This window comes from Anolis sagrei, chromosome 2, assembly GCF_037176765.1.
Source record: "Anolis sagrei isolate rAnoSag1 chromosome 2, rAnoSag1.mat, whole genome shotgun sequence".
Lineage (NCBI taxonomy): Eukaryota > Metazoa > Chordata > Lepidosauria > Squamata > Dactyloidae > Anolis > Anolis sagrei.
In genome coordinates this window covers 197,905,481-197,926,395 of record NC_090022.1, presented here as the reverse complement: position 1 = coordinate 197,926,395, position 20,915 = coordinate 197,905,481, and the positions used below count along the sequence as shown (strand labels likewise).

The 20,915-nt window shown below is 41.3% G+C and overlaps 1 protein-coding gene across 2 annotated transcripts; it reads right to left on the bottom strand.

The window, feature by feature from the left end:
- Positions 1–8,576: 8,576 nt before the first annotated feature.
- LOC132767536 (T-cell surface glycoprotein CD4-like) lies at positions 8,577–19,311 on the bottom strand. 2 transcript variants are annotated; one of them, XM_060762611.2, is made up of 8 exons: positions 19,147–19,311; positions 18,911–19,051; positions 18,499–18,765; positions 15,751–16,062; positions 11,469–11,702; positions 10,382–10,509; positions 10,190–10,257; positions 8,577–9,500 (listed from the first exon to the last, which is right to left on the bottom strand). In XM_060762611.2, the coding sequence occupies exons 1-8, from the start codon at positions 19,298–19,300 to the stop codon at positions 9,470–9,472; spliced, it is 1,335 nt and encodes a 444-aa protein (XP_060618594.2). In that variant the 5' UTR covers positions 19,301–19,311; the 3' UTR covers positions 8,577–9,469. The 2 variants fall into 2 exon arrangements, with proteins under 2 accessions (XP_060618594.2, XP_067320434.1); XM_067464333.1 differs by having other exon boundaries at positions 10,382–10,506.
- Positions 19,312–20,915: the final 1,604 nt, after the last annotated feature.

Genomic DNA, 20,915 nt, shown 5'->3' with positions numbered 1-20,915 from the left:
TAGGCGGCATCATTCCAGGCGAGCTCCCGCTGCAAAACACGAAATTCTGAGATGTATTCGGCCAAACGCCCTTCTTTCTGCTTGAGAGCTCGCAACTTACGATCCGCCATCTCCCGGTGCACTTGGCCTCCCCATACTTTGTGCAGTTCATCCATAAAAGCCTTGGCGGTGTTGCACACAGGGGAAGCAGCCTCACGTAACGCGGTGGCCCAGGAGAGGGCCAGGCCCTCCAACAGACTGTAGGCAAAGCCCACCTTGGCGGCTTCATCCGGGAACTCCGCTGCCCGCACTGTGAGATAGGCATCACACTGCCCCAGGAAGTCCTTGACCCGTTGGCTGTCTCCGGAGAACTTGTTAGGCAACGCCATGGGAGTCCTTAGCGGCTGGACCGGAGGGTTAGCTGCTGCTTGCCCTTGCATCGTTGCTATCTGCTGCTGAAGGGTCACCAGCTGTTGTTGCATCGCCTGAGCCTCAGCGGGATTCATAGTGGCTGGGAGAAGCAAGGACTTTGTTGGTGGTTAGTTCAAACTGTTGTGCCTCAGAATAGATTCACCTTGCTTTCTCTGACAAAACCAGCCAATCTTGAGAGGTAGGAAGTTTATTGAAACAATCAGAGTGAAAGCAGTAGAAAATTCAGTGGTTACAAGGTAAAAAGTCCAATATAATCCTTTGAGGTTTAAGCAGAAGACATGAAGCAAAACAAGAAGCCCCAAACCAGGAAGCAGCTTAAGGTTACATGAAGCAGGCCGTTGCTAAATCCCTAGCCCCGAACTGGGCTACTGCAAGCCATATTGCAACGTTGAACTAACACAGGATCCCTGTCCAGGCAGATTACTTATACGTTTCACAGCAAAACAGCAAACATCAAACAAGCCTTAACGAGCAGTTTTCCCACAGATGAGGTCAACACTTCTCTGCCAGCCGCGCACTCCTTCGCACCACCTGTCCTGCGCGGCCTTGCATCCCACCGACCGTCTGACCTTGCTTCCCAGCAACAGTCTTATCACCCACATTCCGATCTTGTGAAGACATTGAAGACACAGACCTGTCTCTAAATTGCCTGTCTCTAAATTCATGGGAAAAAAGCTGAGAGCCCACATCTGCACTATTCTCAATCCCATCTGCACGCTCCTCACTCCCATTCCCATCATTCCCATCAAGCTGGTGCTGAACCACAACACATATGTTGTCTGAACGAAGAACTACTTGTTCTTTATTGTTCATCTGCATGGCATATCTTCTTTCTCTGTCAAGGCAGTGTGTCAGCTGATCAAAGATCAACTACACCTGGTTTATTTTACATTACGTTGCAACCTATAACATTTTAGCTTTTCTCCATTCTGGTGGTTTATTTTCATAAGTGCTAAATACAAAAACTCACATTCACTGCTGTTCATAAAACAGTGATCTTGTCATTGGGCCTGGCAAAAAATGTATAAAGTGCCTAATGCAAGCTTTCAAGCCTCCATTGGCTTCTTTATCAGGCAGAGTGCTAAATTTGATCAAGAAAAGATCTATAATTTTAACACTTTTGCCTCATGAAGAAGTCAGTAGAGCTTCTAAAGCTTGCATGATGTATTTTGAGCATTCTTGATCGGCTCAATAAAGATATCGCTCTTTTGTGAACTGTGGATGCTGTTTTATTTTGCTGTTTGGACAACACAGCTATCTGTGGATAGTTGGCTACATTTTCTGGGTCTGTGGAATTCACTGCTGTGTCCACAATGTGTCTTTTTCTTCGTGGGCTCAAAATTTATCTCTGAAACTCAGCTAGGGATTCATTCATCAAGGTATGCAAGCAACCCATAGTCTAGTGATGGCAGCTGTGTTCTCATACACTCTGATTAGTACCGTGGGTGGACATTCTTTGAGCCAAGTATGATGCGAAATAGATTACATGATACTAATCCAGAATTGTATCAGGTGAATGAATTTGGTGAGATAAATGCCTTTACCTGCTGAAAGGACTTTGCAGCTTGGGCCAACATCCTTAATTTTGTGAAACCCAGCTTGGCTTTGAAACTAGGACAGTGAAATAAAACCTGCTGGGTTTGGTTCCAGGAGCTCCTGTGGATACCAAAATCTGTGGATGCTCAAGTCCCATTATCTACAGTGACACAGTAAAATGGCATCCCTTGTATAAAATGGTGCACAACTCAAACAAGTACCAGAGACAGCCTGTCAAATGGTGAGTGACTAAAGCAGGGTATGCCATTGCCTACACATCAACTTAGTGCTTGGTGTGTGGCAAAATCAAGGTTGGCTTTGGGGATTTTTCAGAATATTTTCAGGCTCTGCTGTCAGGAATATGAGTCCTGCCATGTTTTATTCTTCATTTGTTGTATGTACTTGCTTCTGTAGGCTATGTTCTATGAGCAATGAATGATGGGTCATCTTTTAACCATACTGGTATTTGCTTGCCTGGGGTTGGGGGCGGCTGCTGGAGAATGACACTTTCTCTCATTAGCTAGGAAGTGTTTATCTATGCCTGCTAGATTTATGGCCAAAGCTGCAAAAGGAAGTCGTAATTGGAGAATAGCTCCAAGGCCTTTCCCATGAAAGATGTGGTGTGAGATGATATCTGAAAGATTTTAGTTTTATGAGCTGGGTGGGGGTGGGGGTGGGGGGGTGAGGGTGGGTTTTCAAGAGGGATGGGCATTGCACATTGACAAATAGAATGAACACCCACAGAATATTTGAATTGCTTTTGTAACAATGTTCCTTGTATGGTAAGTAATTCTGCTATCTTTAAAGTTTATACACTATGAAAGCGTTGTTTCCTGAACTGGGGTTTGCTTGTACATGACACATGGTTTAAAGCTATGGATGCAAAACCTGTGGATATGGATGGCCAACTATATTGACATAAGATCCTCTGAGTTTAAGCAAAACTATGATGTGAAGATGATTGGAGATGGCAGAAATCTTTCCTCTGGACGAGCTTTTGAGCCCATAGTCCTCAGAAAGAATGGAAACAAATGGATGCTGGCACATCTTCTTTGACAGGGTCTTGGGAACCTTTTGATAGCTGTCATGGTTGGGAGCTGCTAGGACATAATAGAGACAAGAAGGAGAAAGAAGAAGATGAGAGAGAAAAAGAAATGCAATTGGAATTGCTGCTATTATTAGCGCCACCTTTTTTTTGTCGTGTCAGGAGCGACTTGAAAAACTGAGAGAATTGGCCGTCTGCAAGGACGTTGCCCAGGGGATGCCCAGATGATCTGATGTTTTTATCATCCTTGTGGGAGGCTTCTCTCTTGTCCCCGCATGAGGAGCTGGAGCTGATAGAGGGAGCTCATCCGCCTCTCCCCGGATTCAAACCTGCGACCTGTCGGTCTTCAGTCCTGCCGGCACAGGGGTTTAACCCACTGCGCCACCGGGGGCTCCTTAGCGCCACCATTACTAGTAGTACATTGACAACTGCTGTGGTGTTATCGAGCCATGGCACCTCCTCCCCAAAATAATAAAGACAAGGAAGAAACTTCAAGAAGTTACAATTTTGTCTTTATTTTCTAAGCATTTTATGTTACTCCATAGCTGCGAAGTGTTATAACTTCTAGAGCAGTGGCTCTCAACCTGTGAGTCCTCAGATGTTTTGGCCTACAACTCCCAGAAATTCCAGCCAGTTTACCAGCTGTTAGGATTTCTGGGAGCTGAAGGCCAAAACATCTGGGGACCCACAGGTTGAGAAGCACTGCTCTATAGGCTCCGGAATGGACCTAGCAGCAGCTGTACCCCAGCTGAGAGTCTGCCAATCCTATGGAAGAAGTGGCTCAGCAAACATGAATTCATTAACTCTCTATAGGAGCAGCCAAGCCCTTGGTTATCTGGAATGTCTTTTGGGCCTTGCAGCCTTTGTTTCACGTGGAACTGGACACTTGAGTTCATCAGGGACCCAACAGCATATTCATGTCACCATTTAATACCCTCCTAAGAGGCATCTTTGCAATGGATTGGCTCTTTAAACTATCCAACCACCTATCTTTCTTCCAGCCATGGGAATCTCTCCTTCATGCTATGAAGTCAAAGGAACCACCGGACAATCTCAGTGTGAATCCTAGCTTCTTTCTCTTTTCAGCAATCAGGAAAAGGAACGGGAAATCTGAATAGCTATTAGACCTGTATAAGACATCATGTATTTTTCTGTGAATTAATGTTTGCGCCTTTTGAAGTATATTGCTTGTACTTGCATCCTATTTGGCCAAATTGTAATAAACCTCTGTAGCTTTGCCTTCAACCCAGATCATCTGTACTCTGTCCTGGATGATTGAAGGCTCGCTGGGCACAGACTTCTCAATCCATGGTCCTAGCTGAAATCACTATAGTGGTAGCATCAACACCTAGTGTTGACTCTTCTCTGTTACCTGATGTGGATACTAGCAAATTAGTTGTTGAATGGTTTGTCAATATTTATGTAAAACTCATCTTTTTATTTAATTGCTCTACTTTAGTTGGGGCTTTTTTTGTGTGTCAGAGTGACTTGAAAAACTGCAAGTCACTCTGGTGTGAGAGAATTGCTATCTGCAAGGACAATGCCCAAGGGACTACTGGGTATCTGATGTTTTACTATCCTTGTGGGATGCTTCTCTCATGTCCCTGCATGGGGAGCTGGAGCTGACAGAGGGAGCTCATCCGCACTCTCCCTGATTCAAACCTCTGACCTTTTGGTCTTCAGTCCTGCCGGCACAAGGGTTTAACCCATTGCGCCATCTGGGGCTCCAGTTGGGGCTACAAACAGAAAATATATGAGGGTTGAATGAAAAGTAATGCCTCCACCTTCGTTACTTGGGTTTGGATGGGAATATTTTAATAAATCAAACACAGAAATAATCCTTAGAATGTGCTTCTTAAATACCACTATTCACTTTTCCACATAATCACCAGACAATTGAATACATTTCTCCCAACAATGAACAAGTTTTCTGAAGTCGTCATGGAAGAAGTCGACACTCTGTTTCCGCAACCCATTGTGCACAGATCTTCTGGTAGCCAAGCAAAGCAATAATATGACCCACACATTCTTGTGAAATGCAAATTATGCTTGAAATTTCTCTCCGAGTGATATGATGATCATCCTGAATCAATCTGTCAACCTTTTGCTTGTGAAACTCCGTGGTTGCTGTCACAAGACATCCAAATTTTGTTTGTCATGCAAGTCTGATTTAAAGATGTTCCCACCTCAACATCTTTAAACTTACTTGCCCAATGATGCACAGTACTCACATCATCACAATAACCATAAACAGCTTGCATTCTCTGATGAATCTCCTTTGGGGTGACACCTTCTGCTGTCAAGAATTCAATGACTGCACGTTGCTTAAGTGACATTGACTGACTGTCTGCGTAGGGTTCCATACTTTGCACTTTAACAGCACAACCGTTCAATGCTAAGGCTTCCCGCCAAAATGGAACTGTAGGGGAGAGTATACTGAACAAGCCAGTACCTGCTGCATACCAGTACTGCCATCTGTTGGGGAGTTACTAAGGTGGAGGCAGTACTTTTCATTCAACCCTCTATAAGATCACAAAGCAGGTTGGGAATCAGGTACTAGTTCAAAATATCAGTTGTGTTCTGGCCCTACATCCAATAGAACCCACACCAGAAAATAAACTTGCAGTATTCCACAACCGTCTCTTGATGTGAATCCTGTTAATCTGAAGATTTCAGTCTCTTCCCCTTTTCTTGCTTTTGCTTGCTGCTCTTTTATGTCTGGGTATAATTGGGAACAACTGGGAAATCAGTGGAAAAACCTGAGTGATAACAGAGGTATATTAAAAAGAAACAACCATAGACCACACTTTAAAACGAGGAAAGGAAAGAGGTTGCATTTATCTCTGTGTCTCCTTCCTCCCCCAAGGCTTTGAAAATATAAGAGGAAAAGCTGTCTGTGAATTTATTTGGGCATTGCTGATTCAGAAGGACAACATGAAGCTGTCCCCTTCAGGAGGATGAGTCACACGGGGGGAGGGGGGGAGACTGGGATGTGACAGCTTCACACAGTAACAGAAATAAGATTGCCATCAGATGAAATCCCTGCTGCCATGCAGAAGTAGCCCTGCCACCTTGCCAGCCTCAGAAAAACATTTAGCTTTTAGCTGAAGACGTGCAGCTCAGGGATCAAAGGAAGGTTAGTGCAGAGGAAGCAGGTAAGGCACTGCATGAGGAGCAGGAACTGTGAATTGCACAGAAGTGGCACCTATAAAAGCAAAAAAAGACAGGTGACATTCAGCATTGAGAACTGCCCATTTAATGTCCCTTGAGACAAATAATCCCAGTTATGCACACGTGTTTGCCAAGATTTCTGAATTGGCATTAACTCCTTTGGAAAGATATCCAGGGACCTACCAGAATGCTCACTGAGCCTGCCAACGTGATGTTCAGCAGCCCTGAAAAAGGCAAATGCACCTATTTGGAATTATTAGGGAGGGACTGGATATAAAAAAGCAAGCACCATAATCCCATTATGTAAATCTACAGTGCTTCCATATTATTAAGAGCATTCTCTGTAATTTTTGTTGTCCTTTTCCAGTAATGCGTGGCGGCAGTGAAGAGTCATTTTCCATATGGAAAAAAGGCTGAAGAAGCTGGGATGTGCTCATTAGAGGGCGACTAAAATGATCAAGGGTCTGGAGAACAAGCCCTATGAGGAGCAGCTTAAAGAGCTGGGCATGTTTAGCCTGCAGAAGAGAAGGTTGAGAGGAGACATGATAGCCATGTATAAAATATGTGAGAGGAAGCCACAGGGAGGAAGGAGCAAGCTTGTTCTCTGCTGCCTTGGAGACTAGGAAGCGGAACAATGGCTTCAAACTACAGGAAAGGAGATTCCATCTGAACATTAGGTAGAATTTCCTGACTGTGAGAGCCGATCAGCAGTGGAACTCTCTGCCCCGGAGTGTGGGGAAGCTCCTTCTTTGGAAGCTTTTAAACAGAAGCTGGATGGCCATCTGTCAGGGGTGTTTTGAATGTAATTTTCCTGCTTCTTGGCAGGGGGTTGGACTGGATGGCCCATGAGGTCTCTTCCAACTCTATGATTCTATGTTAAACAAGGGTGGACAAAGTGCAGGTCATAGGTATAGCTCCCAAGTCCTTTCTCCATTTTCTTTTTGCAGATTTGCCACATCACTACAGGCATGTAGCCGGGGGGGGGGGGGGGGGGGGGGCTCGGGGGGCTTCAGCCCCCCTGAAATTTTCATGGTGGTTCGCGAAAAGGCCTTATTGGTGCATTATTTAAACTGTTATGTTTATTCATATCATGATCTGATCACCATACTCAATATATCCCATATGCATGGGGATATTGGGGTAATGATACAAAAGGTTTGCTAGGCTAGACCCTCTTTCACTCAGACTCAGCCCCCCCCCCCCCGAAACTCAGCCCCCCCCTGAAACCCACCCCTGAAAAAAAAATTAGCCCCCCCCCCCCCCGAAACGAAATCCTGGCTACGGGCCTGCATCACTGTCATGTTCCTGAATTGGAGGAGCTAACAAGCAGATCATAGGTTCTGAGTATAGCCCCGAAGTCCTTTCTCCTTTTTTCTTTTTGCAGATTTGCAACATCGCTGTTATGTTGCTGAATTAGAGGAGCCAGCAAGGCTACATTGTGGTTTGAAAGCAAGGTGTCTGGTGAGTACACGCTGTTTTAAACATGACACATTTTAAAGAAGAATTGGATATTGTGGCCTCCACTGAACATTTGATATCCTGACAGCTCTGGTTCTCCTCATTCTCGCTCAGTTAAAACATTATGGCTTAAGATTTCTGGGAGCCTTCAACTCCCAGGAATCCTAACACCTGGTAAACTGGCTGGGATTTCTGGGAGTTGTAGGCCAAAACACCTGGGGACCCACAGGTTGAGAACCACAGGTTTTGATGGATTGTACAGCTTGTTATCCTGCATTTGGGTGTGTGTTCTTCCTTGCCTCAATGTTGGGAGAGTGGTGTTTGCATTGCATTGGGTCCATTTTCGGAAGGATATTGAGCCCACACATACGGAAGGATATTGAGCCCACACCTTCACTTTTAAGGTCTCTCTTTAGTGGTCTGGGGCTGAAGATCCATAGCCCCCCCGGCTTGAGGGGCTTCGGCCCCCCTGAAATTCTCAGGGTGGTCCGCGAGAAGGCCTTACTGGTGCATTATTTAAACTGTTATGTTTATTCATATCATGATCTGATCACCATGCTCAATACATCCCATATGCATGGTTCTATTGGGATAACGATACAAAAGGTTTGCTAGGGTAGATCCTCAGCTGGTGGTCTTTGTGTCTTCCAGCATGCTGACATTTGTCCGCTTGTCTTCCCAAGAGATTTGCAGGGTTTTTTGGAGGCAATGCTGATGGAATCATTCCAGGAATAACGTGTGATGTCTGTAGACAATCCACGTTTCGCTGGCATATAGCAGAGTTGGGAGGACAATAGCTTTATAAATAAGTATCTTGGTATCTCTATGGATGTCCCGGTCCTCAAACACTCTCTGCTTCATTCAGAAAAATGCTGCACTCGCAGAGCTGCATCTATCTTCCAGAGATTTGACACATGCCAAACACAAACATTAAAAGAATTCAAAAGCAATTGGGCACTTTAAAATATTTTATTCAAATATAATATGGTTATATTAAAAATAAATGGATGACTTTCAGTTAAGCAAATTAAACATAAAGCATACATCAGATTTTCTCTTATTTTAAATACATATTTATCCATCCATCTCCAACTTCCTTCACTAACTAGAAGTTTGAATATTTCTCAGCATCCACATAGAAATCTCATGCACATTTTTGTGACTTTCTGCTAATTCAAATATTTTTCTCTACAATTTTTCATCCAATATTTTCCCCAAGTGATGTCTCCTAATATCACACAGTTTTTTCCTGTTATCCTCATTAGTGTACATACATTTCTGTACATGGTCGATATTGCAAAATTTGAAAACTGAAAATGGATACAATTAGGATTCAGTTTGTGTGTTAGCTTAAAAATGATGGATTAGGTAAATTTATGTTAAAAAATACCCTAAGCTAATTGCTCCACTCCTCCTGAACCAGCTTTGAATGTATTAATATATTTACATCTGACGGTCTGCATATTACAGCGACCTGAGTCCATTTCCTGACTCTGACTTGATGCAATTTCCAAACAGAAGCAGAGGGAAAGTGTTCAAAATGAAGACTTAAAATGTGCAATGGCTGTCAGCACTTTGAGGTTTTGAATGACACTTATTGTGGGCAATCAGCAGAAAGACGTGGAATCTTCTTTCAGTATTAATAATCACACCAGAGAATATTTGCAGCAGTATCTGAGCAAGGTTATTTGTGTTCGCTCTCATATTCAACAAGTCTGCCATGACCTTGGAGCTTTAGTGGTACTGCATGTTAAGTAATGGAAGAAAACTTTAAAAAAAGAGAACAAAGCAAACTAATGAAATGAGCTGGCATAGATCTGATGTCGATGTCAGATTGAGCCTCTTGTCTCAGGTGTGATAGTAATCATTTGTCAACTCCCTGTAAGACGAAAGAACAAGTTATACTCCTTAACACGTAGGATGTAGCACAGATGTAGCAGGGACTGGATGACTATGTCAGGCATCCTTTGAATGTGATGCAAAATGGCAAGGGATTGGACTGCCCTCAGTCAATGAGATCTGAGCTAGTTTGTTGACTTGGTGCACTGTCATTTATAGGATCACCATAAGCCTTTTTTATTTATAGTACTAGCTTGGGAACCCAGCAATGTCCAGGTTATTTTATTATGTGTATAGATTTCTGTAGATCTGCAATCTTTGTTTAACTAATCAGACACCAACTAGGGCTCTTTTGTAATGCTAATTCAAAAGTAAAAGTTTAGTTTAACCTATATGGTGGTGGCTAAAATTGTGTTGCATCTAAACCCCTTTTAGCTAAATATTTTAGAAACTACTCAGAGCTATCCTTGGCATGATCCCAGTTTGAGCTGACACTGAACTTATTTGCAGCAATTGAAAAAGAGGGAAAGTGGAGGGGAGTAAAGTGAAACAGAGACATTTTACAAACAGCTGTAAAAGTTAGGTGATAGAGGATTACTGGGGATTGCCGGTGCCAAATCAGGAGAGCAGAAGGGTAAGCTGCTAACCCCACACACCCACCTATGGCAAGCATGGGGAAACTTGATTGCAAAGAGTCCTGGTTGTCCTCTATTTCTCTAACCGCTTTACCTTTCACATTGACACGTCTTCTTTTCCAGCAAGTGCTGCTTAGCCTGGGCCATCCTCCTTGCTCGTTGCTGCCAAAAGAGAAAGCAGGGTTGCTTCCATGTTAATTCCAATTTTTGTATATTTCTCAATGTGTGTAAATGAGTCCAGTTCTTCCTCCCCTTTCCACTTTTGGTCACACACACAGAGACTCACCCTTTTCTGCCGGATAGGTTTAAGAGCGAACCTACACAGGCCTGCAAAGATCAGCAGCAACAGCAGCACACCAACTCCAGAAAGTATTTCTACCAGTGGGAATGACAAATTTGCAGTAGGCGCCTCTGCTGGAGGAAAATTGATATCTTGAGAGCAGTTAGCACAAGATGCCTGTGTAGATGATTCTTATATCCACATGCTTCTAATGAACATCACATTCCACCCACCCAGGAAAACAACAAAACTTTTGGGTACTTTTCCATTATCCGGGCAGAGGCCACAAGGGGGCACTAGAGAGAGAGAAAGATTTTGAAGAGGGTGGAGTTGAAGGAGAAAAAAACCGCATTTTCACCGGTTATTTCCCTTCCCACTTCTCATGTCATAAACGAGGAATATATCCATGATGGGGACATGGGTGGGGAAATTACAGGAAAACAGGAGGAAATGGTTTTTCTTCTTCAACCCATCCTCCACCCCCATAAAATGGACTATTCTTCTCTCTCTAGCGCCCCCTTGTGGCCTCCGCCAAGAAAATGGAACAATACCAGTTTGTTAAATATTTCAGTTGATTCAGACCTGTAGCCTAAATCCAGTTACAGTAGAGTCTTGCTTATCCAACATAAATGGACCGGCAGAACGTTGGATAAGCAAAAATGTTGGATAATAAGGAGGGATTAAGGAAAAGCCTATTGAATGTCAAATTATGTTATGATTTTTCAAATTAAGTACCAAAACATCATGATTTACAACAAATAGACAGAAAAAGCAGTTCAATACATGGTAGCATTATGTTGTAATTACCGTATTTACGAATGTAGCACCAAAACATTGCAATATATTGAAACAGCTGTGGATCCAGGCAGGAGGCAGACTATGCTGGATAATACAAAATGTTGGATGAGCAAAGGTTGGATAAGCGAGACTCTACTGTATTTCCATCTAGAGAACTTCCTTTGACTCAAAGGGTTTACACAAACGTTGACCTTATTAGGTTGCCATTATTTCTACAGGTCAATTCTGATTGGGACAAAGAATGGGACTCAGGCCCTTGTTGCTTCTCCTGAGCTCCCATCCTGCTGGAACCTACCCACGGTGTAGTTAATACTGATCTTCATGTTGTTCTCCACTTTGAGACTACACCTCCAAATCCCCAGAGTTGGATTCTCTTGACAAAATGTGCTGTTTGGAAGGTGAGACTGACATCTGGTTTCATTCATATGTGCCCAGCACAATTCAGCCTTGGCAGAAAGAGGAGCAGAGATTTGACAGCACAGAGGCATGTTTTCTTTATCAGCAGAGAGCCCAGGGGAACTATCAGAAACTGTGGAAAAGTAAAAAAGGAGGGTGGGCTTAAAGGCACATAGTTTAACAAACTTTAATGGAAAAAAACTCTATAATGTATTCACGAGAGTGCACTTTCCTAGAAGAGACAGACATGCATATAAGCTCATTTTTGGTTTTGGTAACCTATGGATGCGAGAGCTGAACCATAAGGAAGGCTGAGTGAAGGAAGATAGATGCTTGTGAACTGTGGTGCTGGAGGAAAATTCTGAGAGTGCCTTGGACCACAAGAAGGTCCAACCAGTCCATACTCAGGGAAATAAAGCCCGACTGCTCATTGGAGGGAACGATATTAGAGGCAAAGATGAAGTACTTTGGCCACATCATGAGAAGACAGGAAAGCTTAGAGAAGACAATGATGCTGGGGAAAATGGAAGGAAAAAGGAAGGGGGGCCGACCAAGGGCAAGATGGATGGATGGTATCCTTGAAGTGTCTGGCTTGACTCTGAAGGAGTTGGGGTTGGTCATGGCCGACAGGGAGCTCTGGCATGGGCTGGTCCATGAGGTCATGAAGAGTCGGAAGCGACTGAATGAATAAACAACAGCCCTGACAAAAATCACACTTCTGAAACTGTTATAATTAAGACACAGTGCATGAGAAGCCTGCTTTCTATATGAAGACTGTGAACAATCTTCACGGTTGGGTTTGGTGACCACCAAAGTGCACTGGTCAAGTATACACCAAATGTACGCTCCCATATCTTGATTTCTTGGTTCTACAGTTGAATTATAAATAAGGAGCGACTTACTGGAGTGGCTGTGACACAGCAGACCCCTAGTGAGCCCTTCTTCTGGTAAATAAAAGAAATTGACTGAATAAAATTTTGAGTACATTATTTCATTAGCAAAAAAATTAATCTGGCTGAGGTTTTTGAAAAACTGAGGGAATATAGGAACAGTGTTTCTGATTAGCAGAAATGAACCAAAAATCCTTGAGGAGATGAAGCTTATGTATAAAAATGAGTAAAACTGAGAAGAAAATGATACAAATTTTCAGAAAAAAATTAAGGGAAATTAAGGGATTGATTCTTGTTCCTTATTGCTTTACAGGAAGATTGCTGTTGGGCGTACAGCCCTTTGTTGTAAGGATTACTGAGTGAATGTGGCATTCGTTTGTAGTATATTTACGAAGACATTCACTCAGTAATCCTTACAACAAAGGGCTGTACGCCCAACAGCAATCTTCCTGTAAAGCAAGAAGGAACAAGAATCAATCCCTTAATTTCCCTTAATTTTTTTCTGAAAATTTGTATCATTTTCTTCTCAGTTTTACTCATTTTTATACATAAGTTAGGATTTGGAAAACCAGACTGAGAATATAACATAAGAGATAGAAAAGCATTTGGACAATCTGGCTTTATCTGAGCAAGGAGTAAAATAACAGTGTTTGAAATGTAGATCAGTATTGGAATATTCTATGGAGAATATTCGAGAAGAAATTGCTGGTTTTCTGGTAAGAGAGAGAACAGGGCCAGATGGAATTTGAAATGGATAGAATATATAGAATGAATTTCATAAATTTTCTCTCCTGCCTACCCAAATGCTGTCTCCCTCCCCCAGATATCTCAGAGATCTTCAAGCAGATTGAAGAGGGACAGCTAAAATATTATAGTACCCAAAGAGATTCTAACAAGAATATTACGAAAGATAAAGGACTATACTGGTGGGATGGGCTAGAAGGAGCGGTGTTGACTTATACTAAGTCTGACATTGCTTTGGTTCCAAGATAAGATAGGAATGGATGCTTATAGGGTATTTACATCCTCTAGACCAGTGGTTTTCAACCTGTGGGTCTCCAGATGTTATGGTCGTTGACTCCCAGAAATCCTAACAGCTGGTAAACTGGCTGGGAGTTCTGGGAGTTGTAGGCCAAAACACCTGGGAACCCATAGGTTGAGAACCACTGATTTAAGGCAAACTTGGAAGAGATGCAAAACATGGTTTCTCTCCCCCCCCCCCCCCCCCAATTTGGTGGGAACAAGGGAGAGGACCGTCTCAGTAGTTGTTCCCAGGTTTTGGAACTCCCTTCCTGTTTTTTATCACGTAAAAAGCATTTATCTGTCATCAGGCATTTATAAACTAATGAGGGTTCGAGTTTTAAAGACAACCTGATTGGGACCGGAAGATAGATATAAAGCTTAAATATATTTGATTTTAATATAATAAATTGTTTAATTTTTTTTGAATTTTATAATTTTGTTTTAATGTATTCACAGTTTTATTGTTAGCATTGTATTGGTTAGCTGCCTTGAGTCCCTAAACTTAATAAATAAAAAAAGAAAAAAGAAAAATTAAGAAGGGACGAAGTGACTTCACATCAAGAATAAAAACAAGATCGGGATACAGGAGGAATTGGGAGATTTTTAAAAGTCTTACAATGATAGTGGTGTGACCTCTGAATTGCTGGCATTATTGTGGATTAAAAATACATCACGTTGAATATAAGTTGAGCTAATGTACTTCAAAAGATGGGAGAACCATTAGTTTAATAAATTCAAGCAAGATTTAATTTGGTTGTGGAAAAAACACATGCAATACAAAAAGGTACTAATCCTTGATTTTTTTTAAAAAAATGCTATATGAGGAATTTAAAATACATCTGAAGACCTATCTCTCCCAGCAAGCCTAACCAGTTTTAATCATGAATTTTAAGCTCATGTTTTGTGTCCACTATATTTTAATCATTGTTCTGTGTATTTTAATATATGTGTTTTGTACAAATATCTTTTAATATGTGCCTTTTATATAATGATTATGTGCTTTTAGCTCTGTTGTAACCTGCCTTGAGTCACAAGGAGAGGTGGGTAAGAAATAAAATTATTATTATTATTATTATTATTATTATTATTATTATTATTATTATTATTTTCAGCTGAATTGAAAAAGAAAAATAGTGTTGTTTTGTATATAAATCCACAGTTATGCCCAGGATTGGTTTTGATTGATGAACAAAGTAGGTATGTTGGTGTGCAGACTGACTGGGGATTTCTCCTCCAAATGAGGACAAGGCAATACTTTATTGAAGTAGGATTTCTGGAAATGGATGGCTTGCACTTCACAGAACATTTTTGCTATGGGAAATTTTTTGATAAGGGTCTCAGAAACCTGGTCAAAGGCTTTAAACTGAGTTATCTGGGTGAGCGAGACAGCATTTGGATGGGCAGGAGAGAATACCCCAAATATAACTGGGCAAAAAAGTACAAGAAGTTGACAAAGAGAAAGAAAAAAAACCCTAAACAGATAAGGGGTATGGTCCATTGTCTTTGGGGTTCCTACACAAAGCATGGGAAATAAACAAGATGAACCCGAACACTTAATAAAATAAAGCAAATGTTACATAATCGACGTCACAGAAACCTAGTGGGACAAGTTTTGTGATTGGAATGTAGTACTAGAAGGCATAACCTATTTCTGATAAATAGACCAAACAGAAAAGGAGGAGTAACAGCATTGTATATTAAGGGTGTTTATATGCACAAGGAGGTTCATGGCATAAATCTTGGAAGCCAGTTTTAGAGCATCTGGGTAAGCGGAGGGGGGGGGGGGAATAAGAGGGATATCATTGTGGGGGTCTACTAGAAACACATATACATTTAAAATTTTATTTTTCTTTGAATTTTTTTAATAAAAGTTATACATATGCACATATTCTTTCATTTATTCAGTTTCATTATGACAAGTCTGTTCCCTTTTTAAAGACTGCACCTAACCTCCATTATTATGTAGGTTTGTTTTTGGTTTGGCATGATGAATTTTAGTCATGGCCTTGAATGCTTCTTTGATAGCCACAGATATGCAGGTGGTTTAAAACTATTTCCAGTTAAGTAAAGAATGAAAATTAGACATGTTGGTTTCTGAAACCTGCTAATTGTTTAAGCTCAATGGTCTTTTGAAATAAAAAAATGGCAGCGCTTTTGCTCATGGAGACATTTCTATGATTGGCACTACACATAGAATCCAGTGGCATACAGAAACTTAAACCAAAAGTTACTATATCATAATACAAAATGATCAAGATTTATTCTTACCGCTCATTACTATTAAATGGACAGACGTATTCAAATGCCCTTCTGCAAATATGAAACGACACTGGTATTTTCCAGCATCTTCCAGCCGAACGTTGGGTATCTCTTTGGCAGGATAAGTGGTGTTGGCATTGCTTGATACGTCCTCCTTTACAATAATCTTATTATCCTTCATGAGTTCCCAACTCTGGAGTTTTGGAAAGTTCCTCACGCTCTTTTCCTTTGAGAGGTCAATGTTCAACGGGCATGAAAGGACCACTCTGCTATCAATAGCTGCAAACGTCATGTCATTGCCACCCAATGTATTGGGAAAACCTGGTTTTATGGTAGAAAACACAGAAAGAAAGGACTATTTTTTATTTGCCATCTTACCAAGGTCAAAATGGAAGGACTTCTTAAAAAAAAACCATGAACCTTTTCTCAGAAGGGCCAATATTTATTTAAGCCCAATAGATTTCAAACAACAGCATTCCTTTCCTAACAAATGGTTGGCAAGCTGCAAGAACATTGAATGGCTTTTTCAGTACTGAATCACTTCCACCATTTGTATCTCAGGGAGCTTCCAGACAGCATCAAATTGCGCGTTTTAGTCAGGGGCAAAAACCCCAGGACCTGAGAGCAGGTCCACATACAGACCTGTTGGTCCCGGGATTTCTGCCTCCATCGTCCACACTTGTTGCTTTGTTGCAGGATTTTGCAGCCCCCAAGATGGCCACTGCGGGATGTCAGATGGAAAGTTCAGCGTTTTTTAAAAACGAATCTTAATGTGCGAATATGCAAATCATTGTATAAGTTCCATTCCGGGGTTATAGAGGTTGTGTGGCAATCTGCGCAGACAAGTTTGTCCATGTACTTGTGCCTGGGAACTACAGGGTGCTGTTCCTATTATGTACATGTCTGTTCCTGATTGCTTTTATTAAAAAAACATGGAAAATTTGGTTACATGGCAAAACTTTTGTTTGTGTGTCACAAACTTCATTAAACGTGTGGAGGACAAAGTTTCTCTTGCTAGGATAAAGTTTTCACCCTCTTGACAAATGGTGCTGATGTGGAGATATTGGAAATATAGATATTTATACATATATTGTATATACCAGGGGTCCTCAAACTTTTTAAACAGAGGGCCAGGTCACAGTCCCTCAAACTGTTGGTGGGCCGGATTATAATTAAAAAAAACATGAATGAATTCCTAAGTACACTGCACATACCTTATTTATAGTGCAAAAAACATTTTAAAACAATACAATAATTAAAATTAAGAACAGTTTTAACAAATATAAACTTATTCGTATTTCAATGGAAAGTGTAGGCCTGCTTTTGACTGATGAGATAGGATTGTTGTTGTTATTGCATGCTTTCAAGTAGTTTCATACTTAGGTTGACCCTGAGTGAGGGCTGGGTAAATGACCTTGGAGGGCTGCATCCGGCCCCTGGGCCTTAGTTTGAGGACCCCTGGTATATACATTAGAAGCACTGAAATATAGAAAAATCAAGTTCTTTCTGTATTAAGAAGCCAAGTTGACAGGACAGAAAGAATGCTGAAGGAGATCTGGGTTGAAAGGGGGAGGAGAGGGGGGGGGATGTTATCTATACACTCCAGAGACTGGTACAGCTTAGCACAGGCCATGCCTTCTTACTTCTAAAAGTAAGGAGTTTCTCTCCCTTCCCCCTGACAGGTCAAAAGTAGACCTATGATGGATCTGTGTAAGCAGAATCCTAGTTATCTCTATTGCTGTAAGCTGCTTTAGAAAAAATATAGAGACATGTCCCTTGCACGTAGGAAGATATAATTTGATATTTCTATGATGCTAAAGTGACGTAGTGATGGTGTTACGTAGGTAGAAGCATGTTTCTTTGTTTGCCTGAATTTGAAGATGTATAAAAGGGAAAGTCAACGCCTTTATCCTCACTCTAGTTTGCTTTTGGATGCGATTCCACTCCAGGGTCTCAGATGAAAATAAAACTGTATCTTCTCTTCCTCACACAAAGGATTGCTCTTGGTATTATCTCTCCTACCAGCCATAACATTGCCATGTTTTTAGGATACAACCAATCAGGGACCGACATGTTTTTAACCCAGGAAGAAACCAACATAAAAAATCCCATATTTTCTGAGAGTAGGAACATACAGAGATTTGAATATCCGCATTTCCAGCCAGAACCGAGATATTCACCCATCTGAAAATCTTGTGTTTTTTGCCATGTGTAGTGATTGCTTCTGTTTTTTCAGGGAACAGCGTTTGGCCACCCTCCATTTTGATGCAGGAGCTCCTGGGATAAAGGTAGTGTCTGGATGGGCCCTCAGAAATCATCTCAGGCTACACTTTAATGATGAAATCGATTGCAGGCTAAACCCACAAGCGGTGAAAATTTGCACAGGAACCATGAAGAGTTGCAAAAGTATTGTACCCGCCTGCCCAGGTAAATTAAATTCTGCTAGTAGGTTTGATTGCAAACACCTTGATGCATCATAGATATGAAATCACTTAGCACAAATGCAATGATTTGGCAGCAACATTGCTTGGATTTTGTGCATAACTAGAAGTTCCAGATATAAGAGCTTGTGTTTTAGATCCTTGGCATTTATGCAAACTTTAAAATATATTTTACCTTTCCTGTTATAATTTGGTAAAGTTCAGTAATGTTAACTGAATGCATCATTCTTGATAATATTGAGTTTTACGCAAAGAAGCATTGCAAGATCTGGTGTGTTACAGACTTTTGAAACCAAGATTCACAAGTTTCTTTTACCTATCACCTTGACCTCAAAGGAGAACCAGGGCCCATCAGGCAGGATGTGACATTTCCACATGCCATCATCTTCTTGAACGTCAAGGTTCTTTATCTGCAGCCTCCTCTCATTGTTGACCAGCTTCCAACGTGGTTCATTGCCTGTCACTCTGGAGTTGTGTGGACTAAACCACTTGATCCTGGTTGTAGGATAGTCATTGTGAGACGAAATCACTTCTAGTTGTATAGTTTCACCTTGCAGGAGATATCTGTTCTGAATGTTTTTTGCTAGTATAAAAAAAATAGATTGTGAGCTCTTTTTACTCCAAGCTCTCCTGCTTTCTTCCCAAGGAACTGCTGGGAAGGTGAAAGAAGGAGCACCATTTCAAATTTCCCTTTTCCTCTGTCTCTAATATCCCAGTATCACACTCACCAGTCCACACCTGAAGGTCATGGATACACTGTTCTTTGTCGTTCACCACACAGGTGTATTGCCCTTCCTTTCCATTTCGTAGCCATAAAGAGAAATTCTTGTAGTCAGAAGCCACAAATTTGTATTGTGCAGTGTGGTCATCTTTGGCAAGAGAGAAAATACAAACAGTTAAATGTTCTTAAATAAAAGCAAAGATTTATTTTCCTGCAGTGGATATATGAGGAGTGGAATCTTACCTCTAAATTCCTTATTCTGGAAGTATTTAATTATGCGTTTTCCATTATATTTCCAGACCACTTCGACTGGAGCGGGGCCATTTGGTTTTCCACAACCGTCTGGACAACGAAGGACAACGTCTTGGCCATCAGCAATATTTATCTTTGATGCCATTGTAAAAGGAAGCATTACCCCTGAAAGATAAAGGGCCTAAACAATAAAAAAATCTGAACAAGTTGAATATTTCTCAATGTAAACTGAAACCGGTTCCTGTAACTTTAATAATTGTGCAGAGGGGGGAATTTCACGCCTGTTATGAAGCTTCTTAGGTCTAAAGCTCACATAGATAACCACAACACTACATCCTTTTTCCGCTTTATGCTGCTCTCATTTTCTTGTATTTATGTTGTAGTTGTTTTTCAAAGTGTATTTTTTTAGTATATCAGCTTTTTGGCACTGGATGATATGTAAGTTTTGAGTTAATAACAGGGAGCTATGAAGAGTCATTTGATCAGCTCTTAGTAGAAAAATGGAGTGATGTGCATCTATTCTAGATGCCTCTTGTGCCAATGGAAGGAATAATGGCAGCAGCTATAACAGATAGAATCATCGAATCATAGAGTTAGAAGAGACCTCGAGGGCCATCCAGTCCAACCCCCTGCCAAGAAGCAGGAAAATTGTATTCAAAGCACCCCTGACAGATGGCCATCTGGGAGGAGTATAACTGGGAGGAATTTGTCATTTGAGTTGGGCTTCCTTTATGTCTGCTCCTGGAAGCCTTGCCGGAAATTGAGCTTACTGAACGTTTTCTGGAAGCCTTGCTACTCAACACAAAGCTTCTGACTGACGACAGGTTCATTTCATGTTTCCACATCCAAGGAACATTGGAGGATTTATTTCTTTGGACTCTATGGACTATATGTGAGTGTAATACACAAAAGGAATTGTGACTGTACTGTTGATTATGTTTTGAAGTCACTGCTCTGAATACTCAAAAGTAAATTTCTGTTTTTTGCATTCTTGTGTTGCCCATTTTTGAACTAGCAAACTGGGCACTGTGTTACTGGGTTACACACACTGAACAATACACAATAAAGGTGACATGGAGCTATAGACAGAAAACAGACACACCATATGAATACCCCTAGGAAAACTTCTGCTGTCCTGGTGTTCCCAGCCACAACAAAACAGAACCCCTTCCTGTGGCTGTATTATACTTTAGTATACTGTATTATACTTTATTTATTTATTTATTTATTTATTTATTTATTTATTTATTTATATTCCACCCTTCTCACCCGGCAGGGGACTCAGGGCGGAGCACAACATATATACGCAGAGGCGGCCCTAGGTAATTTTCAACAGTAAGCAAACAGTATTTTGGCGCCCCCCCCCCCCCCCCCACTAATAATTGATATATATTTTCTGTTTGTCCTGGGAGTTCTATGTGCCATATTTGGTTCAATTCCATCATTGGTGGATTTCAGAATGCTCTTTGATTTTAGGTGAACTATACATCCCAGTAACTACAACTCGCATATGTCAATGTCTATTTTCCCCCAAGAGCCACTCAAGAGCGCCCCTGGGCAAAATCAAGTATACTGCGAATGCTTACTTTGCGTAATGGGTTGAGCCGCCCTTGTATATACGGCAAACATTCAATGTCGGGACATAAAACCATAAATATATACAAACATTAAAATCACTTATATTCACATTAAAGTTGCTTTAAAACCATCTCAGGACCATTTTGCCTCACTGCACTGCCCCAAAGGCTTGGTCAAACAGC

Coding starts and splice junctions, on each gene's coding strand:
- LOC132767536 (XM_060762611.2), bottom strand. CDS start 19,300: ATGGCATCAAAGATAAATATTGCTGATGGCCAAGACGTTGTCCTTCGT. Junction 18,766..18,910: donor TGACCTTCAGGTGTGGACTG/GTGAGTGTGATA, acceptor TTTTTATACTAG/CAAAAAACATTCAGAACAGA. Junction 10,510..11,468: donor CAGTATTAACTACACCGTGG/GTAGGTTCCAGC, acceptor ATTTTCCTCCAG/CAGAGGCGCCTACTGCAAAT.